General features: G+C 32.8%; 1 protein-coding gene across 2 annotated transcripts in view; it reads left to right on the forward strand.

The window, feature by feature from the left end:
• Positions 1–27,432, forward strand: part of LOC135136679 (zinc finger protein OZF-like) — a 199,149-nt gene that overhangs the window by 121,246 nt on the left and 50,471 nt on the right. Inside the window, exon 6 of one of the 2 annotated variants that reach the window (XM_064066087.1) lies at positions 2,216–2,369. The exons of the other annotated variant lie outside the window; for it this stretch is intronic. Coding sequence (XP_063922157.1) covers positions 2,216–2,244 — 29 coding nt within the window. The 3' untranslated portion in view covers positions 2,245–2,369. Of the gene's footprint in view, positions 1–2,215; positions 2,370–27,432 lie in introns of those variants that run through there. 2 annotated transcript variants of the gene reach the window in all.

A 27,432-nucleotide genomic window follows, 5' to 3' on the forward strand; every position in this document is an offset into this window, starting at 1 on the left:
TTGACCACTTCTTAGACTTTACAACGATAGTTTATTTTTGAAATTAGATGCGACGTTGCCACGTTATTCTAATGTTCTTGAAACTTTTTATCAATGGAAGGGTTCATAAAAAACGTAGTAGGTTTATTTTTAAAATCTGGGTTACGATATTTTGTGGTGAAATAAATGCAGACAACACAGATTTTTTTGTGAACTTTTTCATTGCGATAACATTTCAAGACAATTAAAATAACGTGGCAACGTCGCAATGGAACTAAACTGCAGAATAAAGCATACCATGCTGACCTGTCTTGAAGTACGGTGATGCGTCTAAAGTTGAAAACTTTCTAAAATTTTAGATTTAATTCTACATTCTTATATATCATATATACCGGGTGTCTGGGAAATGGCGGATTAAATCTTCAGTCCCTACAGTACCTGCTAAGATAAGACTGATTTTGGCAAATGATATACCCTGTAAGAGAAGAGAGGGTGGGTGGGCGGGGCTACTAACTGCCAAGGTAAGACTGATTTTTGCAAATCACATACCCTGTAAGAGAAGAGAGGGTGGGTGGGCGGGGCTAATACCTGTTAACTTAAGACTGATATTGGCAAATTCTATAAGAAAATGGAGGGCGAGTGGACGAGGCTGGTACTTATTAAGATAAGACTGATTTTGGCAAATGACCTACCTTCTAAGAAAATGAAGAGTAGAGGATATATCATTTGCCAAAATCAATCTTATCATGGCAAGTATTGGCCCCACCCACCCACCCGTTATTTTCTTCTTGGGTATGCCATTTGCCAAAATCAGTCTTATTTTGGAAAGTACTAGCCCCACCCACCCACCCGTTATTTTCTTAGAGGGTATGTTCTTTGGCAATATCAGCTTTATCTTGGCAAACACTAGCCCCGCCCATCCGTCCTTTATTTTCTTAGAATGCTAGTACCTGCTAAAATAAGACTGATTTTGGCAAATGAGATAACCTGTAAGAGAAGAGAGGGTGGGTGGGCGGGCCTAGTAATTGCCATGATAAGACTAACTTTTGAAAATCACATGCCTTCTAAGAAAAGAGAGGGTGGGTGGGCGGGGCTAATACCTGCTAAGATAAGACTGATTTTGGCAAATGACATACCCTATAAGAAAATGAAGGGTAGGGGATACATCATTTGCCAAAATCAGTCTTATCATGGCAAGTATTGGCCCCACCCACCCACCCGTTATTTTCTTCTTGCGTATGCCATTTGCCAAAATCAGTCTTATTTTGGAAAGTACTAGCCCCACCCACGCACCCGTTATTTTCTTAGAGGGTATGTTCTTTGGCAATATCAGCTTCATCTTGGCAAGCATTAGCCCCGCCCATCCGCCATTTATTTTCTTGGAATGCTAGTATCTGCTAAAATAAGACTGATTTTGGCAAATGAGATACCCTGTAAGAGAAGAGAGGGTGGGTGGGCGGGGCTACTAGCTGCCAAGATAAGACTAATTTTTGAAAATCACATACCTTTTAAGAAAAGAGAGGGTGGGTGGGCGGGGCTAATACCTGCTAAGATACGACTGATTTTGGCAAATGACATACCCTCTAAGAAAATGAAGGATAGAGGGTATATCATTTGCCAAAATCAGTCCTATCATGGCAACTATTGGCCCCACCCACCCACCCGTTATTTTCTTCTTGGGTATGCCATTTGCCAAAATCAGTCTTATTTTGGAAAGTAGTAGATATCGACATCCCTCATTTTCTTGGAGAGTAGCTTATTTGCTAAAATCAGTCTTATCTTGACAAGTATATAGGGTGTTTCATTAAATGGAAACTATATTAAGTGTTATGCTTTAAAAACAACACTCTACTTAAAAATAATTTTGAGTATAGTCCTCAAATAATCACACAACTCTGGTCTTCGACGAGCGCTTAGTGACTTATTTTAAAAATAAGTTTCAGAGCTTTCTAGACGGCATTTTTTCATATGGTTTTTAAGACAAGCGCATTTTGGTTATCACTTTATCCTGATTTTTTTAGATGAGTTCAGCAAAAAAAAAAAATGCAAACAAAGCTAATTCCAACGAATTATTATTATTATTATTATTTTTTTTTAATAATCCTATTTGGCACATTTCGAGTTGTAGAAAACTTAGTTTGACACAGCCCTCCGTAGATTGTTATAGTTAAATTGAACCGTAGAAATTTAGTAGAACTGATTTATGAAAAAATTAATTTGATTTCATTGGTTTTAGGGAAGCCAACTGGTACGCGCAAGGGCTGAAAATTTTTCCATTTCAAAATTCAGATTGTTGTAAGTGATATTATTAGTTTGTTATATATTTTAAATATATATTGTTACATAATTTATATAAACAAAATGTTAACTACATTGCTGCTGTAAAAATTGTAAATATGCGTACCAAATAAACTTTTATATAAAAAAAGACTTTCTTTGAGTATAAATGTGGCTTCCAGACAGGTTCTAAAACACTATTTTGAAAATCGTGACGTCAGCGTTATTGCACACCTACTAACACGATCGTTGTTGAAAATTTTTGCGCTAACACTCGTTTCGTATGCAAACCTTGTCATCTCCCTCATCAAGGTGATGTTATCGAAAATGCCTTTGATGCCAGGCTACTCGAAGCGGTGATCAAGTCCGATCGTTTAAAAACCGAGCTTTCAGAAAATAATGATATATTAATACCCAAGAGTGCTACTAGTATGTAAAATAGCTTTATAATCTATATGGAGCGATGTATATTATTTAGCCCCGGGCTGCGTTCGATCCACCATACCCACCGAGCGCTCGCGCGCCTCAATCCCATCCGCGTCGTCCTCTTCAACCCAGCCTCCGCCAAATGGTGGCAGAAGTTTCGGATATTAGTGTGCCTACGCGGAGTGTGTCTATAATGATATATGCCAAGTATTAAGAATGCGCAGAGGCGGTAGCAAGATGGCGCACTGCTCCCGGCAAACTCGAACGTACCTGACCGATACGCTTATTATTATTGGCTCGTTTAGGCCACGGAATATGAATTCCCAGCTCCCGGTCACCGGTCCTTCGAAAATCGGTGATGTATTGCTGGTTGCGTCTTATCGATTTGATTTCCGCTCCATGCAAATAAAACCCTGATAACCACACCTATAATCGGAGCAGCTTCCACTTAATGAGTGCCAGCACATACGGCGGATGGGGTAAACACTAAGGCTGAGCGGGTAGAGACGCGTGACAAGCGCACCGTCTAATTACCAGTCCATCATGCGCTGGCTAGTATGTGTTTAGTATTTTCTGATCGCACTCGGATAGCGCCGATTCAATCTGCTGGGAGCGAGGGGTATTATTAAACACGGCTCGCCCAAGGGGGAACTCGGCAAAAAGCTGCAGGGCTAGGATTTGACTTTCATTACTGAGTTTGGCGTCACAGTCTAAGCGAACGCAAGTCACTGACGAAACCGGCGAACAACCAAGGTCCTAATGTCGCCCCTGCGCACGAAAAAAACGCGCGTCAGTCGCTCCATTTGTTGTCATTATTAAAAGCAAACCTCAAATTCCGCCGTAAATTACGACCAGATGTAGTGCAATTTCTCGAGAATGTAGTAAAAATTCTTGTGTTTTTAAGTGATAGGATGAAATAAGTTACAGTATCTTCTCAGCGGTACCGCTCTATAAATACTGGTTTATGGCGACCATTGAATCTGCATTCCTCTATAACCGTGCTAAATAGGTACCTATAATGTGCCCTGTTTATTGCCCACTATTATCTATATCTTTATGCACATCATGCACACACTCGTCTAAAAACGTTGCGTTCGTTTCAAACTTCGATCGGCTTTGGAAAATTTTCATTAATTTTTATTCACAGAAGCTCATTACGTTGCTATAACGATTTACGTAATTGCACCAATAACTGGTATTATGCAACTAATGCGCACTGTTTTATGATTAATTGAAAAAAATATATATTGCAATGGTATTTTTTATGTTTATCCTTGTGATCACTCATCAATGAACTGATTTCAATTTGTAATAGCGGTGTCATGGTGTGAACTAATTATTGCATTTTCACAACACCACAATGCCTCTAATAATAGTAAATGAGGTAGTAATAATAGCACACTATGTGCACGTGTAGAATTATCTCGAAACAACAATGAGTGGTGGATTTAAGGAACTTTCATCAGCATTAATCTGCGTAAACACTTATTGATAACAATTATAATTATTAATTGCTGATTGAACTTGAAAATAAATAAAGTTGAACTTTTCCGTCGAAGGTTGCACGTACTTTCACTAAAACTATATCGTAGTGGGCACTAAAAAAACATAAAATGTAATAGTTTGAGTAAAAGTATGATGCTGAGTAAGTTAAATATTTTGCCTTTCACATATTAAAATTTATCTCATCTTACGGCGGCATCAAGAGTAATAAATTATGGATATTTATCTCGTTCGTTCGTTTGTGGATTTTAAGTCGTTTGAATTAAAACAAACTGATTTAATGACGTTTGAAAGGGTCTATGTTATCCTATTTTGACACACCAGACACTTATTTTTTTCATTTTGTAGTTCTAAGAAAGCAACCAACAAAATTTTTAATTCAGCCTTCAATTACTTAGTACGATTTAGGACGATTCCGAAATTATTGAGAAACCAAAAATTTTGAAAAAAATTATGTTTGCAAAGGAATGACCTATTTTGCCGGGACAATGCTCGAAAATGTCAAAAATTTCGAAAAATTGAGCTTTTCACGAAGTTGTTGAAAAATCCACAAAATATTCTAGGAGATAGTTTTCAAGGAGGTAAATACAAAAATATGGCGTGTTTAATGGTCCCGGATTAAGATTGAAGATTATGTTCGAAAAATCCAGAGCAATTGGGGCATTTTTGGTAAGGACGTATTTAACACGATTTTGGAGAAAATGAGAGCCCAAAAATTATGAAAAAAATCCTGTTTGCGTAGAAAAGGTGGATCTGTAAAGAAGAATAATCCCAATTCACTGGCATAACTCGTTGTTGAAATATTCGGTTTTATAAAATATCTCAAAAATAATATAGTAATTTTTGAGATATTTTATATTTTGCCGATTTTGGAAAAATGGTAAGAATTTTCAAAGAACACAGGCCATAAAAGATTTCTGGAGATCATAATCAACAAAACAAAATCTGGATTTTTAAGTTTTGAAAGTGCTTGAGAAAAGGTGAAAAATTCCAAATTTTGCAAAATAGAGTTTTTCCCGAACTTGTCTAAAAATCCACAAAAAACCCTAACAGATATCTTTCAACGAGCTGAATTCAAAAATATAGCATTTTGATAGTTTCAGACCAAGATTGAGGACTGTCATCGAAAATTCGGGGACAATCATTGGATTTTTTGTTGAAGGCTTATTTAGGGCGACTGCGAAAAACTAGGTGACCAAAAATTATGAAAAAAATCGTGTTCACGTAGCAAAGATAGATCTATAAGGGAGAATAATTCCAAATCAATTCCATTACTAATTTTTGAATTATTAGGTTTCATAGTCAAATTTTTACAATATCTCCAAAACTGCTACATTTTATTTGGCCAATTTCGAAAAAATTGTACGATTTTTCAAAAAGTTCTATGTATTTTTGAAGAAACTAATGCCATAAAAAACTTTAGGAGATCGTAATCAACAAAAAAATCTCGATTCTGAATTTTCGAGGATGCTTGAGAGAAGGTCAAAAGTTTCAAAATTTTTGAAAAATAAAGCTTTTCCCGAACTTGCCTAAAAATCCACAAAAAATTCTAGAAGACCGCTTTCAACGGGCTGAATCCAAAAATATAGCATTTTGATGGTCTCGGACCAAGATTGAGGACTATCACCGAAAATTCCGGGGGAATCAATGGATTTTTTGTTGAAGACGTATTTAAGGCGATTCCGAAAAAACTGGGTAACCAAAAATTACGAAAAAAATCCTGTTTACGTAGGAAAGATGGATCTGTAAGGGAGAATAATTCCAACTCAATTGAATTACTAGTTTTTCAAATATTCGGTTTTATAGTCAAATTTTTACAATATCTCCAAAACTGCTACATTTCATTTGGCCGATTTCGAAAAATTGTACCAATTTTCAAAAAATTCTATGGATTTTCGAAGAAACTAAGGTCATACAAAACTTTAGGAGGTCGTAATCAACAAAAAATCTCGATTCTGAAATTTCGAAGATGCTTGAGGAAATGTTAAAAGTTTCAAAATTTTGAAAAATAGAGCTTTTCCCGAACTTGTCTAAAAATCCACAAAAAATTCTAGAAGACAGCTTTCAGCGGGCTCAATCCAAAAATATAGTATTTTGATGGTCCCGGACCAAGACTGAGGACTATTATCGAAAATTTCGGGGCAATCATTGGATTTTTTTTGACGACGTTTTTAGGGCGATTCCGAAAAAGCTGGGTGACCAAAAATTATGAAAAAAATCTTGTTTACGTAGGAAAGATGGATATATAAGGGAGAATAATTCCAACGCAATAGACTTACTAGTTTTTAAAATATTCGGTTTCATAATCAAATTTTTACAATATCTTCAAAACTGCTACATTTCATTTGGTCAATTTCGTAAAAATTGTAAGAATTTTTAAAAAATTCTATGAATTTTTGAAGAGCCAAGGCCATACAAAACTTTGGGAGATCATAAACAACAAAAAATGTCGATGCCGAAATTTCGAAGATGCTTGAGAAAAGGTCAAATTTTTCAAAAATTTTTAAAAATACAGCTTTTCATGAATTTGATTAAAAAATACAAACAATTCTAGGAGATAGCTTTCGACGAGCTGAATCCAAAAATATAGCGTTTTGATGGTTCCGGCCCAATATTAAGGACTAAATTCCAGAGCAATCATTGGATTTTTTGTTGAAGACGTATTTAGGGCGATTCCGAAAAATTTGGGTGATCAAAAATTATAAAAAAATTTGTTTGCCTAGAAAAGATAGATCTATAACGGAGAATAATCCTAACTCAATAACGTTACTAGTTTTTGAAATATTCGGTTTTGTAGTCAAATTTTTACAATATCTCAAATACTGCTACATTTAATTTGGCTGATTTCGGAAAAATTGTACGACTTTTCAAAAAATTCTATGAATTTTTGAAGAGCCAAGACCATAAAAAACTTTGCGAGATCGTAATCAACAAAAAAAATTTCAAAAATTTCGAACAATACAGTTTTCCGTGAATTTTATTAAAAAAACCACAAAAAACTAGGAGATAGCTTTCGACGAGCTGAATTCAAAATTATAGCATTTTAATGGTCCTCGACCAAGATTGTAAAAAAAATCCAATTATTACCTATTTATTGTTCAAAAATTTTCTCGGGACCAAAATATTCTTTAGTAAATTCGAAGGTGCTTGCAAAAAGTCAATAATTTCATAAAGCTTTAACTTTTTGTGGATCATTTTCGAAAGATGTGGTGAATATACATTAATTTTTTAATTTAAGTTTTCAAAAATTTTCCTTGATGCTTAAATTTATCTGTTATTAAATTTGATAAATGTCTTGGTTATTCTCTCCAGACTGTATTTTGGCTACCATATACCAATTTAAATACTACTAAGAAGTGCATAAACCATTCAAAACGCCTCCACCACAAACTTTGTTTACTTTTAACCACCACTATTAAACCAGTGGCAATTATCCAAAAACGAAAGGACCGCTCTAATAATAAGTTAAATGTTCACGTCGCCAACAAGCGCCGTTAGCAACTTTTTAAACCAACTCCTTTTTCATAGTAATTATGTGGCATCAAACGACGGTGAAAGAAACCAAAAAACACCCAAGTTCACTGATCTTATTATCATCACTGCATATAATTAATGACGGTAGTTTGATCAGCGGTACAAATAACACACACGGAAAAAGTACTAAAAAAGAATAGCATAACATATCGTGAAATTAATGAAGCACATAGCAGTTTCCAATCACCGGAAAGACACAGGCACGAGATCATAAATCATGTGTTTCCGGTGATGGAAAAGAAGCTATTAAATTTTCTGATAACACCTCTTCCTCTATAAACCGGTTAAAAAAAAGCTAATTTCCTATTCTTTCTCCGTACAATATCATTCTGTGCCTATTCTCTCGAAAGTATCCAGCAGCTCGCGGTAATTATCGTTTGATATCAGAAAGGAGATTCCGAATGGGATTGTTCGTATTTGAGGGTTAGAGCAGATGGAAAATTTCTAAAATCTAATTAACTTCAATGAAGGTGGTGTCGGTGCTTTATGCGCTTTAATTTTGGTATGGTTGCAAGAATGGTGTGTCAGGTGTGCTCAGCAGGGTTATCGCACACCAAAGACCGATTCAAATGCATCAGGTGGCTCACCTGCAGATATCAGCGGGAGCAAAAGGTATCAAGACGTGTTTGAAGCCGACCCGGCTATTGTAGCTTCTTCATTGTTAGATGGGGTTTATTCAGGTTTGAACCGAATTGCCAAGACACCACTGCTTCCAATATTAACACACACGATTTCTATAATTGAGAATTTTTTGTCCGCTCGATTGAATAACAATAATTTTATTAAAATTCCGCTGTAAATCATACTTCCAGTTCCAACTTACTCCGGGTCCTTAATTAGTGAATTCCATAAACAACGTTGGGCAACGAGTCGAAAACGCGGCGTTACTTCGACCGTTATAGCCGATGGGCGCCGAACCTTATTATCTCATTCGGTAGTGGTTTCATTAGAAAAGCGATCAATTATTTGCCATTAGATTAAAAATAGAGAAGCACTAACGGTGGACGTACGTCGATAGGGAAGGATGGGACCACCGGAGAGCAGATGCCGAGAGATAGCCGCTAATAACGTGTACAACCGCATGCTAAGTAGCGAACACACAACAATCAATCAGCGACATCGTTAAAGGGCTGATGGATGTCTAACTGTGCGTCCGGAAATCATAACAAAACTACCGGCGACCTTTCGCCCTAAGGACATAAATCATCGCGTCGACGGTGTGCTCTGTCATCGCGGCTGCTGAAAACCGAGCTTTTTCAGCGGTTAGATTATTAATTGTTAACGAGAGTTAGCTTATTTATAATAAAAAACAAAACAAAAATAATCATAATAAAGACGCGTCAGTTATGAATTTTTTTGACTTTTTTGATTTCGGAATTGACCTACAGAGCTTCCTGAATTTTTTTGATTTTTTAGTATGATGTTGTCTATAGAAAAATGACATCGTACATTTTATAAATCTTTCAGAACCGACCGGTTAATTTATATGGCCTGGAAAATGACTTGGTTCGATTAAAAACTCCAAGGAATCGAATGCTTTAAACGAGAAATCGGTATCTTCCACCGTTTTGAAATGGTGAACTCTTGAACACGAAAAATATTTTTTGAAATGAACATTCAAATGCGTTTTCCCTTGGAATCGAAATAACAGTCAACAATTGATGTTAAAAATTAATTCTGCAGTGCAAATTTGGTATAGAAACTCAATTTCAAGCAAATCGAAATAGTCTGATTTTTTTACCTTTTTTTCCCGCTATATCTATATCGGTAACTTTTCACATTCCGACCATTTTAAACTATCTTGGGTAATTAATCCCTCAGGCTTTCTAAAAATTTGTCTCTTTACTAATTCGAACCCTCTGAATACGAATCTGAGTTTCGAATTGACCTATAAAGCTTCCTGATTTTTTTTTATTTTTAATATGATGCTCTCTCTACAAAAATGGTATCGTCTGCTTTACCGATGTTTTAGGCCCGGACGGCTAATTCATACGGCTCGAAAAATAATTTCTTGCTATTAAAAACTGCAAGGAATCGAATGATATAAACGAGAAATCGCGATCTTAAACCGTTTTGAAATGGTGAATTTCTAAACTCAAAAAATATTTTTGAGATGGGGATGGAAAATGCGATTTCGATTAAAATCGAAAAAATAGACAACAAGTGATGCCAAAAATGAATTCTAGAGTGCAAAATTGGTCTAGAAACTTAATTTCAAGCAAGTCGGAAGAATCTGATTTTGTAACCTTATTTTCCACTAAGGAGTGTTCATTTTATTAAACGGACACCTTTAAAGTAACGCCATTTTTCTAATTTTTAATCTAAATTATTCTAGTTTTTATATATGAAAGCTTTAAGTTGTATGCCATTTTTGTTTTCAAAATAACGTTATTTCTTTTTAAAATGAAGCGAATCTCCATTGGGGCAAGAAAATTATTTTTGCAAAAGTGATGCTACGAAAAATTTCCGTTGGGGGGACTGCCTAAAATAACTAAGTGTTCAAAATCAGCAGTGTTCCAAATAATCAAAAAGTTTGGGGAGTTTAATACTTTAGAAGATTTGCTCAAATCCAGACCGAGAAAAAGCCCGCTTAACGAAAATATTGAGGAAAACATCATTAAACTGCTAAAATTAACGAAATGTATGTCTGTGCGGGAAATACCGAAGAAGCAAGGGGTTACCGTAGGTACTGTCCAAAATATAAAGACTCGGAATAACATTAGAACGTATTAAAGCAAACAATCCCAAAAAGAAGCGAAAACCAGCGCATACAGTTTCAAAAAAAAAAGCAGGAAGTTATAAACAATTTTGGTCAGGAACAAAAATCGTTGTGTTTTGATGGACAACGAAACGAAGGTTAAAATGGACTGCAATACACTACCCGGCTCCCAGTTTTATAATGCAGTCGTAGGGGAAGATGTCCTCGATGACATGAAAACAAAAAAAATTGAAAAGTTTGGGAAAAAAGTCTTAGTGTGGCAACCGATTTGTCCTTGTGGGCTAAAAAGTTTTAGTTTTTTTTTTACGATTGGAACAATTGGGGGCGATGATTACAGGAAAGAATGTATAAAAACGCGATTATCGCCTGTTTATCGCAAACATCATATCCCTCCATCGTTTTGGCTAAATTTGGCTTCAGTTCACTACGCTGGTGCCACTCAGGAGCTCTTAATGCCAATAATGTACAGTTTTTAAAAAAGGAAGATAAACCACCCAACTGTCCTGAGCTTCGTCCACTTGAGCGATAATGGGCAAATATGAAAGCAGTGTTAAGAAAAGATGGCCGAACAACATCATGACTTGGAGAATTTAAAAAAATGTAGCCTCCTGCTACGAAGAAAATCACAAACAAACCTGTGCAAAGAGTGATTCGCGGTGTTCGCGCAATAGTTAGAAAATTTTATAGTTTCTGAATATAATTGATTAGAGAATAAGAATAATTATTTCATTTAACATTGTTAAACATGTTTATAACAAAAAAAATTAAATTAGCCCAAAGTACTCGAATTAGTAGCAATTTTTCAGTGTCCGCTTTATAAAATGAACATTCCTTATAGGAAAATTTTCACATTTTGACCATTTTGAATATCTCGGTTAATTAGGTTCCTAGCTTTTTGAAAACTGGTCTATTCACTAATTCGAACCTCCTGAATACGAATCCGAGTTGACAACTGACTCACTAAGCTTCCCGAATTTTTTAGATTTTTTAATATAATGCTATTTACAAAAAAATGACATTGTCCGTTTTTCGACGTCTCAGATCCGAACGTCTAATTTATCTTGCCTGAAAAACGATTCATTTCGACTAAAAAACTCCAAGGAATCGAGTGGTATAAAGAAGAAATCTCTGTGTTAAACCGTTTCGAAATGGTGAAGTTCTCAATTTGAAAAATATGTTTTGAGATGGGGATGGAAATCCGATTTCGATTAAGATCGAAAAAGTAGTCAACAACTGACGCCAAAAATGAATTCTAGAGTGCAAAATTGGTCTAGAAACTTAATTTCAAGCAAGTCGGAAGAATCTGATTTTGTAACCTTATTTTCCACTATAGGAAAATGTTCACATTTTGACCATTTTGAATTATCTCGGTTAATTAGGTTCCTAGCTTTGTGAAAACTGGTCTATTCACTAATTCGAGCCTCCTGAATACGAATCCGAGTTGACAACTGACTCACTAAGCTTCCCGAATTTTTTAGATTTTTTAATATAATGCTATTTACAAAAAAATGACATTGTCCGTTTTTCGAGCTATCAGACCCGAACGGCTAATTTATCTTGCCTGAAAAACGATTTATTACGACTGAAAACTCCAAGGAATCGAGTGGTATAAAGAAGAAATCTCTGTGTTAAACAGTTTTGAAATGGTGAAGTTCTAAATTTGAAAAATATTTTTTGAGATGGGGATAGAAATCCGACTTCGATTAAAATCGAAAAAATAGTCAACAACTGATGCCAAAAATGAATTCTAGAGTGCAAAATTGGTCTAGAAACTTAATTTCAAGCAAGTCGGAAGAATCTGATTTTTTAACCTTTTTTTCCGCTATAGGTAAATTTTCACATTTTGACCATTTTGAATTATCTCGGTTAATTAGGTTCCTAGTTTTCTGAAAACTGGTCTGTTCACTAATTCGAACATCCTGAATACGAATCCGAGCTGACAACTGAGTAACAAAGCTTCCCGATTTTTTTAGATTTTTTAATAAAATGCTATTTACAGAAAAATGACATTGTCCGTTTTTCGACCTCTCAGACCCGAACGGCTAATTTATCTTGCCTGAAAAACGATTTATTACGAATAAAAACTCCAAGGAATCGTGTGGTATAAAGAAGAAATCTCTGTGTTAAACCATTTTGAAATGGTGAAGTTCTAAATTAGAAAAATATTTTTTGAGATTGGGATGGAAATCCGATTTCGATTAAAATCGAATAAATAGTAAACAAGTGATGTTAGAAATGAATTCTGCAGTATAAAATTGGTCTAAAAACTCAATTTCAAACAAGTTAGAACCGTCTGATTTTTTAACCTTTTTTTATGCTCTTTTTGGATCGAGATAATTTCAGATTCCGACTATTTCCAAGTATTTCGGTTCATCAGGCTCCTAGTTTTCTGAAAGTTGGTCTCTTTACTAATTGAAACCTCCTGAATATGCAACTGAGTTCTGAGTTGACCTACAACGCTTCCTGATTTTTTTTTATTTTTTAGTATGATGCTATCTATAGAAAAATGACATCGTCCAATTTGTAAATCTTTCAGGACCGAACGGCTAATTTATACGGCTTGGAAAATAACTTACTGGCATTAAAAACTCCAAGAAAGCGAATGAAATGAACGAAAAATCGATATATTCAAGCATTTTCAAATGGTGAACTCTTGAACTCGAAAAATATTTTTTGAAATGAACATTCGAATGCGATTTCGATTGGAATCGAAATAATAGTCAACAACTGATGTCAGAAATGAATTCTGTAGTGCAAAATTGGTACAGAAACTCAATTTCAAGCAAGACGGAAAAGTTTGATTTTTTTACCTTGATCGGAAACTTTTCACACTCCGACCATTTTAAACTATCTTGGTTAATTATGCCCTCAGTTTTTTGAAAATTTGTCTCTTTACTAATTCGTACCTCCTGAATACGAATCTGAGTTGTAAATTGACCTATAAAACTTCCTGAATTTTTTTGATTTTTTAGTGTCTATAGAAAAATGGCATTGTTCACTTTATAAATTTTTTAGGACCGAATGGCTAATTTATACGGCCTGGAAAATAACTTACTGACAATAAAAACTCCAAGAAATCGAATGAAATAAACGAAAAATCGATATATTCAACCATTTTCAAATGGTAAACTCTTGAACTCGAAAAATATTTTTTGGAATGAACATTCCAATGCGATTTCGATTGGAATCGAAATAATAGTCAACAACTGATGTCAAAAATGAATTCTGCAGTGAAAAATTGGTACAGAAACTCAATTTCAAGCAAGTCGAAAAAGTCTGATTTTTTTTACCTTGATCGGGAGCTTTTCACATTGCGACCATTTTAAACTACATATCTCGGTTAATTAGGCCTTCAGCTTTTTCAAAATTTGTCTCTTTACTAATTCGAACGTTTTGAAAACGAGTCTGAGTTCAGAAGTGACTTACAAAGCTTTCTGAATTTTTTAGATTTTTTTATTATGACGCTATCTATAGAAAAATGACATCATCTACTTTGTCGCTCTCTCAGGCCAAGTAGCTAACTTGTCTGGCGCTGAATATCATTGACTAGGACGAAAAAACTCCACGGAATTGAATGGTAAAACCCAGAAGTCGCATACTTGACCCGTTTTAAAATCGTGAACCCGTAAATTCGATTTTTTTTTAAATATGTGTAGAACTCTAGAGAATAAACGTCAAAATGTATTTTTAGGACAATGCACAAATAGAAATACACTATTGAGTCACGTGACATTAAAATACAAAATTACTGGCCTCTACATGAACGTTATCGCTTTGCATGTAAATACGTTGTTAGAGTGACCCCCTCCTCGTTCCAAGATTCCAGAATCCCGGATTTTTCGCATAAACCCATTGACGAAAATGGTCAGAATGGCTACCCCGCTGCACTCCAGCCACATTAACAACCCAGCCATCTAATTTACGTTGTACGCCAGCACCCAGCCGACTCTGTCCACCTCAATCCCGCACCATAACAAAGAGATTAAACGCCGGTAAATAAAGTACCATCATTAAAAATTGAAGTAAACGATCCTTCCTACGAGTGCGGTACCGTAATGCGTCCATATCTTAAGTTGTTTAAATCCGTCGCAATCAAATAACATAATATAATATTAATAAATGTAGCTGGTTCGATTTTTCCAGCCGTCTAACGGCCTTAATATCGTCGGATCGCTGTAAAATCCTCGGACGGAACCGAATATGACTTAATAAACCCCCGATGTTATTTTTATTTTGCACATTGACGTCCGATTGCGGCATGCTGCGGCAATAACACGTGATCATCGAGTCTCTTCGCCGGCACTTGTCAACATCTCTGGCCGACATTTGCATGATGGCGCAGTAAAATGCCGTCTGTACGCCGCCCGACGTTTTTATTAGCCACTAAATATAATGGCACTGGGATTTGCTCTCTATGTATATGACGTTTACACGCTACGCACCCATGCGAGGAGCTTTGAGCGGTCGAAAGCTCGCAAGAAATTAACCAGGAGATTTTCTTGAGGACTCCTCCACGCGGTCATTAAAAGATGCCAAAATAAGGCAAAAGGAGAGTCCGTTTTCAGCGAAAACGATAATTCGTTGGGGTTTTAAAAAATAACAGGGTGGTTTTTCAAAAACTGTAATGTTTTTAGTTAGACAACCGAAAATATTAGCTCAGGCAGTAAGGTTTAATTTATGGCCCACACAATAGGGTTCCTTTCAAATACCTTGAGCACCCGTTGAAGTCTCTTATTAAGATTAAGAAGGTAGGATAAATGCTTTTTCTGCATTGAAAGATTACACATTACATATTTTTTAAAATGTTAAAAAGTTAAAATATCGAAAAGTTGAAAAATTTAGAAATCGAAGTATAAAACACTGAAAAAATTGAAAAATTAAAGTTTAAAAAACGAAAAATTGAAAATCCAAAAAGTAAAAAGTCGAGAAATCGAAAAATCCAGAACTCGAAAAATCGAAAAAACGAAATACTAAAAAATTTCTAAACTCAAATATCGAAAAATTGAAAAATCACAAAATTGAACGAAATATCCAAAAATTGGGAAATTGAAAAATTCAAAAAAGCAAAGTCGAAAATTGAAAATTGAAGAATTTAAAGCTTTGGAAAATTAAAACATATTGAAAAACTAAAAAATCTAAAAATCTAAAATTTAAAACATTGAAAAATTAAAATATCGAAAAGTTGAAAAGTTGAGAAATCGAAGTATAAAACAGTCAAAAATTGAAAGTTTAAAAATCAAAAAAGTTAAAAGTCGAAATACTAAAAAATCCCAAAACTGAAATATCCAAAAATTGGAAAATAGAAAAATTGAAGAATCAGAAAGTCAAAAAGCAAAGTCGAAAAATCAAAAAATTGAAAAATCAAAAACCTGAAAAATCGAAAAATTGAAAAACCGCAGAACTGAAAAATCGAAATTTGGGAAGTCGAGAAATGAGAAAATCAAAAAATAGATTATTTGAGACATCGGAAAACCGAAAATTTAGAAACGTCAAAATTTGAAAAATTAGGGAATATTGAAGAACTAAAAAAACGAAAAATCTAAAATCTAAAAATCGGAAAAAGTGAAAATCAACAAATCAAGAAATGGACACTCGAAAAGTAAAAAAATTGGAAAATTGAAAATCGAAACATTGAAAAATTCAAAAACTGAGACATCGAGAAATCGAAAAATCTAAAGATCGAGAAATCGAGGAGTCTAAAAGTTGAGAAGAAGAAAAATCTAAAAATTGAGAAATCAAAATAGGTCAAAATTGAAAAATCGAAAAGTAAAAAATGGAAAAAATGATAAATCGAGAGATTGAACAATTAAAAAATCGAAAAATCTTGAATTTTATAAATGAAAAACTAAAACAGTGGAAAAATTGAAAAATCTAAATTTAAAAAACGAACAATTAAAAATGCAACAAGTAAAAAGTCGAGAAATGAAAAAATCCAGAAATCGAAAAATCGAAAAGTCGAAATACTAAACAATTTTAAAACTCAAATATCGAAAAATTGAAAAATCACAAAATTGAACGAAATATCCAAAAATTGGAAAATTGAAAAATTGAAAAAGCGAAGTTGAAAAATCACAACTTTAAAAAATCGAAAAATTGAAAAATCAAAGACCTGAAAAATCGAAAAATTGAAGAACTTGAAACTTTGGAAAGTCGAGAAATGACAAAATCAAAAAATAGATTAATTGAGACATGGGAAAACTGAAAATTTAGAACTGTCAAAATTTGAAAAATTAAAAAACATTGCAGAACTGATAAAACGAAAAATCTAAAATTTAAAAATCGAAAAAGTGAAAAATCAACAAATCAAGAAATCGACACTCAAAAAGTAAAAAAATTGGAAAATTGAAAATCGAAACATCGAAAAATTCAAAACTGAGACATCGAGAAACCGAAAAATCAAAAGATCGAGAAATGGCGGAGTTTAAAAGTCGAGAAGTCAAAAAATCTAAAAATTGAGAAATCAAAATAGGTCAAAATCGAAAAATCGAAAAGTAAAAATTGGAAAAAATGATTAATCCAGAGATTGAACAATTAAAACATCGAGACATCCAAACCTCGATAAATCGACATCTCGAAAAATGGAAAAATCCAAAAATTAAAACAGAAAAACTGAAAACTCGAGAAATCGAAAAATCTAGAATTTTATAAATGAAAAATTAAAACAGTGGAAAAATTGAAAAATCTAAATTTAAAAAACGAAAAATTAAAAATCCAAAAGTAAAAAGTCAGGAAATGGAAAAATCCAGAACTCGAAAAATCGAAAGGTCAAATACTAAACAATTTCAAAACTCAAATATCGAAAAATTGAAGAAGCAAAGTCGAAAAATCGCAAATTTAAAAAATCGAAAAATTGAAAAATCAAAAATCTGAAAAATCGAAAAATTGAAGAGCTGAAGAACTGAAAGATCGAAACTTTGGAAAGTCGAGAAATAAGAAAATCAAAAAATAGATTAATTGAGACTTGGGAAATCTGAAAATTTAGAAATGTAAAAATTTGAAAAATTAAAAAATATTGAAGAAATGAAAAAACGAAAAATCTAAAATTTAAAAATCGAAAAAGTGAAAAATCAACAAATCAAGAAATCTACACTCGAAAAGTAAAAAAATTGGAAAATTGAAAATCGAAACATCGAAAAATTCAAAACCGAGACATCGAGAAACCGAAAAATCAAAAGATCGAGAAATGGAGGAGTTTAAGAGTCGAGAAGTCGAAAAATCTAAAAATTGAGAAATCAAAATAGGTCAAAATCGAAAAATCGAAAAGTAAAAATTGGAAAAAATTATTAATCGAGAGATTGAACAATTAAAACATCGAAACATCCGAACCTCGATAAATCGACATCTCAGAAAAACTGAAAACTCGAGAAATCGAAAAATCTAGAATTTTATAAATGAAAAACTGAAACAGTGGAAAAATTGAAAAATCTAAATTTAAAAATCGAAAAATTAAAAATCCAAAAAGTAAAAAGTCGAGAAATGGAAAAATCCAGAACTCGAAAAATCGAAAAGTTGAAATACTAAAAAATTTCAAAACTCAAATATCGAACAATTGAAAAACAAGAGAAAAATTGAAGAATTGAAAAACTGAAAAATCACAAAATTGAAGGAAATATCCAAAAATTGGGAAATTAAAAAATTGAAAAAAGCAAAGTCGAAAAGTCGCAAACTTAAAAAATCGAAAAATCAAAAACCTGAAAAATCGAAAAAATCGAAGTATAAAGCAGTCGAACAATCGAAGGTTTAAAAAACGAAAAATTGAAAATCCAAAAAGTAAAAAGTCCAGAAATTCAAAAATCCAGAACTCAAAAAATCGAATAGTCGAAATACTAAAAAATCCCAAAACTGAAATACCGAAAAATTGAAAAACAGAAGAAAAATCGAAAAATCAAAAACCTGAAAAATCGAAAAAATCGAAGTATAAAGCAGTCGAACAATCGAAGGTTTAAAAAACGAAAAATTGAAAATCCAAAAAGTAAAAAGTCCAGAAATTCAAAAATCCAGAACTCAAAAAATCGAATAGTCGAAATACTAAAAAATCCCAAAACTGAAATACCGAAAAATTGAAAAACAGAAGAAAAATTGAAGAATCGGAAGACTGAAAAATCGCAAAATTGAAGAAAATATCCAAAAATTGGAAAATTAAAAAAATTGAAAAATTGGGAAATCAAAAAACAGATTAATTGAGAAATCGGAAAAGTGAAAATTCAGAAACGCCAAAATTTGAAAAATTAAAATATATTGAAGAACTGAAAAATCGAAAATTTAAAACATTTTGGAAATCGAAACATAAAAAAATCGAAAAATTGAAAGTTTAAAAAACGAAAAATTGAAAATCCAGAAATCAAAAAATTCACACCTCAAAAGATCTAAAAGTCGAAATACAAAAAAATCTCAAAACTGAACAAAATATCCAAAAATTGGAAAATTAAAAAATTGAAAAATTGGAGAATCGAAAAATTGGAGAATCGAAAAACTGATAAATTGCAAAATTTAACAAGATATCCAAAAATTGGAAAATTAAAAAATTGAGAAATCGAAAAGTCAAAAATCGCAAAATTAAAAAATCGAAAAATTGAAAACTAAAAAACCCCAAAAATTGAACTGAAGAACTGAAAGCTCGAAACTTTGGGAAGTCGAGAAATGGGAAAACCAAAAAATAGATTAATTGAGAAATCGGAAAACTGAAAATTCAGAATCGTCAAAATTTGAAAAATTGAAAAATAGTGAAGAACTGAAAAATAGAAAAATCTAAAATTTAAAACACTGAAAAATTAAAATGTCGTAAATTGAACAATGGGGAAATCTAAACATCAAAAAACAAAAAAATTAAAATTCGAAAAACTAAAATTTAAAAATCGAAAAACTGAAAAATCAACAAATCGAGATATCGAAACTCGAAAATTAAAGAAATTGGAAAATTGAAAAATGGAATAATTCAAAAATCAAAAGATCGAGGAGTCAAAAAGTCGAGAAGTCGAAAAATAGAAAAATTGACAAACCGAAAGATTCAACAATCAAAACACATCCATCGATAAATCGAGATCTCATAAAACTGAAAAACCCAAAATTTAAAAATTCGGAAAATTGGAAAATTAAAACAGAAAAACTGAAAACTCGAGAAATCAAAAAATCTAGAATTTTATGAAGGAAAAATTAAAATATCGAAAAGTGGAAAAATTGAGAAATCAAAATATAAGACAGTCGAAAAATTGGTCAATGTAACGTTTAAACAACGAAAGAGTGGAAATCCAAAAAATAAAAAATTATCGAAAAATTGAAAAATCCGCAAGTTGAAAAATCGAAAAGTCGAAAAAACGAAATATTGAAAAACCCCAAAACTGAAAGAAATATCCGAAAATTGAGAAATCGAAAAACCAAAAAAGCAAAGTCGAAAATTCGAAGAATTGAAGAACTGAAAATTTGAAACTTGGAGTAGTCGTGAAGTAGGAAAATCAAAAATAGATTAATTGAGATATCGGAAAACTGAAAATTTAGCAACGACAAAATTCAAAAAATTGAAACATAGGAATACCTACTGAAGAACTGAAAATTCGAAAAATCTAAAATTTAAAACATTGAGCAATTAAAATATCACAAAATTGAAAAATCGAGTAATCCAAACATTAAAAAATCAAAAAATAAAAATTCGAAAATCCAATATTTAAAAATCGAAAAATCGAGAAATCAAAACTCCAGAACTTAAAAAGCTAAAAAATCGAAAAATCGAAACGTCGAAAAATTGGAAAATCGAAAAATTGAAAAGCCCAAAAGTAAAAAATCGAAAACCGATAAATCTAAAAATCGAAATATGGAAAAATTCAAAAACTTAGACATTGAGAAATTGAAAAATTGATGAATCGAGTAACAGAACAATCGAAACATCGAAACATGTGCATTCGATAAATCGAGAAATCAAAAAATTTAAAAATCGCAAAATTTTAAAAAAGAAAATTGGAAAATTGAAAAATCGAAGTATGAAACAGTCGAAAAATTGAAAAATCTAAAGTTTAACGAAAAATTGAAAATCCAAAATCCAAATTGAGTCCAAAAATCGCAAAGTCGAAATATGGAAAAATTCCAAAACGGAAAGAAATATCCAAAAAATGAGAAATCAAAAATTGGAAAATTGAGAAATCGAAAAACTAATAAAGCAAAGTCGAAAAATCGTAAGCTTAAAAAAGCGAAAAGCTAAAATTGAATGAGAATTGAAGAAGTGAAAAAGTCCAAAATTGAAATATTTAAAACTTGAAACATCTAAAGCTGAAAAATCGAGAAATCGAAAACCCAAAAAATCTCAATAGTGTATTGTAAACGACAATCCAGAACTATGCTACTTTTTAACATTTAAATAACATTTGGTGATTACGTCATTTAATGGTTGGTGACAAATTTTGGTGATCGTTTTACCATTTGATAACACAATTTGAAATATAAATTTTGTCATTCGAGAACATTATGTATTAAATCGTTAAAATGTTCAATAACTTTGTTCACCTATTCGTTGTAAACTCCGACCAGATGGTCGACACGGGTTAGTTCTTCGTAGTGGATATGTATCAGCTCTAACGAAAGTCGGCTTATAGATAAATCGTTTATTAGAGTCGATATTGGCCTGAGTGCGCTCTGGTCTATAGATCAAACAAGTTCTCAGGCGACGGTATGTAATTTTTTCGATATTTAGATAGGTATTTAACCTGGCTTACGCAGGAAAATAGATTTGGGTTACTGAATTCAGGGAATTCAGATTTTAAAACAAACTAGACAGACAACGCTAAATAGGCGGAAAAAAATTATCGGCAGAAAAAAATTAGCCTACAACCGAACTGAAATACATTTGCCCTACAATCCCCTCTTTAGCTGCCTCCGACCCCATAAATCAAACCCGCAAATAAAAATCTGCATCGAGCTCGTTAGCGCCCGTGAGTTACACGCACTTTTTGCATCCCATAAACAACAACTACTTAATTTCGCGGTGACATTATGGCACTGATCCCGCTGAAAAATACATCCAGTTGTAAATTATGAAAAATGACTGCTTCGTCGGCTTCATTTTGGCGTGATTGTCGCAAAGACCTCTATCGGAGTAAGATGTAAACTGTACAGCTGCATAATCAAACACCGCTGCCACTACTTTATTTCGAATGTCGGACTCTGCTATTTTATGACGTTGGCAGACGCATAATCTGCACTCCAGTTCTCAGGAGCTGTCCGTGATCCGGCCGTGATAAATAAACTACCGGCTCGAACGTTACGATACTGAAAATAAAGATGGATATTTAATATTCAGTACGTACTCTTCGCAGCGCAGCTGTACATCCTGTGCGCCCGCAGGAAAATCCAGCCTGCATCTCCGAGCCGAGACGAAATTTTAACTCCAGTTTTGAGGTAGTTTAAGCAGGATGGTGCTACCGCTCATACAACTAAATTTTTTCTAAATGAGAAACGTTTTCTTGAACCGTTCCGACTGTATCCGATCAAAATGCAGGAATGCTCTAGATACAGCACCCATATGTGCGGTGCCGGCTTGACGGTGGCAAGAATTCGAGGAAAAAATGACAACCCCGGGCAAAACGGGTGGATCGATCACGCGAGGACTCTTTGTTCGCGTCGAGGAATGCAGCATCGAAATTTTGGGGGGATAATTGGCCCGGTCGCTCCGCCACTGTTCCAGTAGCTTTCCTCTCATTGCTCCACGTACCGCTCTTCGATATTGAGACGTATCGTCTCTTATCCTTTGTACTCGGCCCACTCCTCAATTCTAAAACTGATTAGGCCTTTCGGCAAAGATCGCCTTACACAATGCCGTATTATTCATATTATTTATTATGCATTGTGCTCCTACCGATCGACCGTCATTGTGGTTTTATTTCGTTATTAGTTGTATTATCTGTCCGGCAGGGCATTACAGTAATTGTTCGAAGCAGGATTTATTGCTCCATAAATTGGAGAAATTTGTGACGTCACGCGAAACGCAAATTATCGCGATTTTTCACAATATCGTTGCTATGTTTGATGATAGAGAGCGGATTTATAAGCACAAAAAAATTAAGAATAAGCGCTTAAATAAGCACAACATTTTATTAAGTTTTATTTTAAGCAAAAAAGCATTAAAAACATAATCATATTACAAATCAAAGAACACTTCTTAGAACTTTGGATAAAATATTATTACAATAATCCTAGACTTTATATTTTACACACGTATTTCAGTTTTCTTTAAAACAATTTATGATTGTAAATATGTTCCAAATTGTCCACTGTAAAATTTTTTCGCCGATCATTTAAAATGTGTTTAAAATTGGAGAATGTGCGTTCAACATCCACACTCGTTGTTGGCGCAAATTTGAATTTTGCAACTAATGTTGAATCTAACTCCAAATTTTCCACCTTCTGGCCTTGTAAAACACGAGCAACGTCGGAAAGAACACCGAAACCTGCATTTTTATTTAACACTTCGTCAAGTTTATGAGATACTCTAGTACCAATATCACCCCTTACTGCGTTTGCTTGTTGTTTAAATTCTTTCACTAAGTTTATGGCATCTACCAACAACATGTTGGGTTTTTCTAACTTTTCTATTACCTCACATACGAATTGATAATTGCTTCTTAGAAAAGATAGATCTTGTCGCAAATCTTTGTTTTCCAAAATATTTATGCAATCTTTAATCGATTGAGAAGAATCTTCGCTAAACTCCGTAACTACTTCCTCAAATTCTTTGATATATTTGTCATAATAAAATGTGGGATGTAACCATATTCCCCACCTCGTTATAATCGGCTCTGGGGGCAATGGTGTGTTTGGAAATTTTTCCTTAAAATGTTGCACTATTAGTGGGGCTTTAACAAAAATCTTTTTACCATTTGCCACTAATTTATTAACAGTAGGAAACTGCAAACGTATTCCTTCAGCCACTGTGTTTAAACCGTGGGCAATGTAGAGTGAATTAAATTGGGGTACAATATTTTTAGATTATTCCCTGCTTTCAACATATAACGAGCTGCATCCGAGATCATCAATAAAATTTTATTGGCAAAAATAGTGACGTAAGACTGTCATTTACAAATCTGGTAATCGTATTGCCATTTGTTTTATCTAACATTTTCAAACTTACTACATACCCTCGACTAGGGAAATTTTCATTTAAGATTCCAACAATTAAACTTGCCACGTATCTTCCACAACTATCGGTTGTTTCATCGACAGCGAACCATAAATAATTATCTCCAATGCGATGTTTAATTTCGTTGTAAACTTGCTGAAACTACATAATTTTTTCGGAGAGTACTTTCAACCGGAATATGTCGATTGCAGTGTTTTTCAAGGAATTCTCGAAGAGGGCCCTTCTCCAATTTTTTTAAAGGTATATTATACTGGATCATCATTTTACATAAATCGAAATTAAACTGAAACTGCTCATCTTTTGTGGAAGTAGATGCAACAGATTCATGTATGGTCTGCTGTTTAATTTTAGAAACTTCAAACATTTTATTCCTTTCTACATGAAGAGTCGTTCTGACATGTTGCGTCACGTTATATTTTTTATCACTTTGAATCTAAAACAACGTACATATACAGGATTAACAAAGGAAAATAGATAAAAAAAAAAATAGTGGGCTTACGGTTTTCACACAAGCTCTGCAGAATATTTTGTTGTTTTCTAATTTTAATTCTGGAAAATCCCTTATCCATTCATCCGGCGTCGATTTTACTTTCGGCATTCTTTTAAAATATTAGTAATATTACCAAAAAGAACTCAACATGTAACAAGGGAGAACCACCTATAACACTGTACTACGACTGATGGTTGTGAAATAAATGGTTCATTTACTTAAAAGTTTCCATTAGAAAAATTTTAAGGTAGGTAGTTGGTATCGCACGCAAATGTTTTGAGCCTATGGGCGGATCATTTTTGCCGGTCGTCACCGAAGGAGGCGGTACAAATCGTCCAAGGGCAGAATTTGTAGGTAGGCTCAAACTACAACGAAATTTACGTGTTGACCAAATTCTTACTCTAAATTAGTTTTAATTTTATAAATACCCTATCTAAAATGTTCAGAATATGATGAGTCTATACTTGTGATTTACCATTCCATTTATATTTTTTGGATTTGTTTATACATACAGGGTGACTCAAAAAAAATAATAACTGAGTAAATTTATTTTATTGAAGGAATCAAGAATTGCAAAACTGAATACTTTGAAATCTTGTCAATTAGTTGGAACTTGAGCCCAATTTTTGCAATATCTGTGATGTGCTATTAGTTTCCGTAACTTATAAAATTAGAAAAAAAAACCTATTCTGCTCTAATAAAGTCGAGAATATGCTCAAAATCACACTAATATTAGGTCTAATTGTGCCAACCATAGTTATAAAATTCACATTAAATGAAGTCACGAACATTTTTTGAAGTGTGCTACATTTCAAAAAACAAAAAAAATGTTCAGTTTATAAACTTCATAATTTTGGTTTAAAGTTTATCAATCATGGTTGACGCTTTATTTTATCCGTTCCATTTGTTATCCTTTACTGCTGTCTCTCTTGGGTCGAGGTGTAACACCGCACCGAACGTTCTTCGACCGATAGGATAATTTATTACTTCCGACATCTTTTCGGTGACAAATTTAATCTTCGCATACTTCAGCGTAGTTAGTGAACTCGTTGTGACCACTGAAATATACAAAGAGTAAATTTTGAAATGGAACGAAAGTCGAAGAATACCTTCAAAGCCACGATCAAAATGTATTTGATTATCTTCGCCAAAAAATGCATGACGTCATGGCAAAATTTGATATGATGAGTCAGTACCTGTGATTCATCATTGCAGTAATATTTTTTAGATTTACTTATACAGGCTGTCTCAAAAAAAGATCACTTCGATTTTCGATTTTTCGTTTTTTCGACCAACCGTTTCATCTACCTATTTAGATTTTTCAGTTTCCATTTTTCTATCTTTTTTACTTTCCCATTTTCTGATTTTTCAAATTTGCGGTATTTTGAATTTTCGAGTTTTCGGTTTTTCCGTTTTTCGATTTGTTGATTTTTCTGTTGGTCAGTTTTTAGACTTTGCTGCAATTTTTTTGCATTTTTCGATTATATTTTACTTTCCGATTTTTTTGATTTTTGAATTTTCGATTTTACGTTTTTAATTCTTCATTAAATTTTTCGATTTTTCGGTTTTTTTATTTTTCGACCTTCGATTTTTCAATTTTCGAGTATTCGATTTTCCATTTTCTGATTTTACGATTTTTCGATTTGCGGTTTTTCGGTTTTCGTTTTTCCGATATTGTGGTTTTTCGATTTTTCGGTTTGTTTCAGTTTTTATGGTTCTGCGATTTGTTTTATTTTTTCATTTTTCGATTATTTTACTTTCCGATAGTTTGATTTTTGAATTTTTGGTTTTTTCATTTTTCGATTTGGGATTTTTCAATTTTTCGGTTTTTTAATTTTTCGAGTCTCGATATTTCAATCTTCGATTTTTCAGATTTGTGGATTTGTGTCAGTTTTTTCGATTTTTAGAATATTGATTAATCGAATTTTCGATTTTTGAGCATTTCGATTTTTCCATTTTTAGATATTTTTCGAATTTTTTTAATTTTTCGATTTTTCTGTTCGTCAGTTTTAGACTTTGCAATTTTTACTTTTCCACTTTTCTATTATTTTAGTTTCGGATTATTCGATTTTTGAATTTTCGTTTTTTTTTTCATTTTTCGATTTCCGATTTTTTAATTTTTCGATTTTTCGGTTTTTTAATTTGTCGATTCTTGATATTTCGATTTTCGATTTTCCAATCTCCGATTTTTCAATTTCCAGTTTTCGATTTTCCACTTTATGATTTTACGAGTTTTCGATTTTTCTGTTCGTCACTTTTTAGGCTTTGAAATTTGTTTACTTTTCGATTTTTGAATTGTCGACTTTTAGAGTTTTCAATATTATGAATTTTCGAATTTTCTGTTTTCCTATTTTTCGATTTTTGAATTTTCCATTTTTCGGTTTTTTGATTTTTCAATTTTCGGTTTTTCAATCTTGCAAATTTCCGATTTTTCAGATTTGTGAATTTGCGGTTTTTCGATCGACCTACGTATTATATTCATTGAATTTTCGATTTTCGGTTTTTCCATTTTTAGATTTTCGATTTTTCAGTGTTGTATTTTCAAATTTTCTGTTTTTCGCATATCTGATTCATCAAATTTTCGATTTTTCGATATTTGATTTTCGAATTTTCGATTGTTCAGTTTTCCATTCTTCAGCTTTTAGACTTCAATTTGTTTACTTTTCGATTTTCCGAATTTTCGAGTTTCAATTTTCAGATTTTTGATTTTTCGATTTTCCTTTTTAAATCTTTGAACTTTTCGGTTTTGATTTTTCGAATTTTTGATTTTTAATTTTTCCATTCTTCGGTCTTTAGACTTCAATTTTCTTTCTTTTAAATTTTTCGATATTCTATTTTCCGCTTTTCAGAATTTTCGATTTTCAGTTTTCAGACTTTCGACCATTAGAATTTTGGATATTTCGGTTTTATGATTTTTCGACTTTTAGAAAATTTGAGTAGTCGAATTTTCGATTTTTCAATTCATCGATTTTTCTGTTCAATTTTTCAATTTGTCCATTGTCGATTTTTAGAATTTTCGGTTTTTCGATTTTTCCATTCTCACCTTTTAGACTTCAATTTTGTTTCTTTCCGATTTTTTGGTTTTCGATTTTCCAATTTTCAGAATTTCCAAGTTTCTTTATTCAGATTTTCGATTTTCCACTTTTGCGATTTTAGATTTTTCGAATTTTTGTTTTTACAGTTTTTTGCATTTTCGATTTTTCTGTTCGTTTCAGTTTTTAAGCTTTGCAATTTTTTCTACTTTATATATTTTGATTATTTTAATTTCCGATTTTTTTTAATTTTTGTTTTTGATTTTTTTAATTTTCAGTCTTACAAATTTTTGACTTTTCGATTTTTTGGTTTTTCCGTTTTTCAATTTTCGATTTTTGGATTTCTGAG

This window comes from Zophobas morio, unplaced genomic scaffold, assembly GCF_036711695.1.
Source record: "Zophobas morio isolate AGI-343-1 ecotype UQ-CSIRO unplaced genomic scaffold, CSIRO_AGI_Zmor_V1 ptg000026l, whole genome shotgun sequence".
NCBI classification, from domain to species: Eukaryota; Metazoa; Arthropoda; class Insecta; order Coleoptera; family Tenebrionidae; genus Zophobas; species Zophobas morio.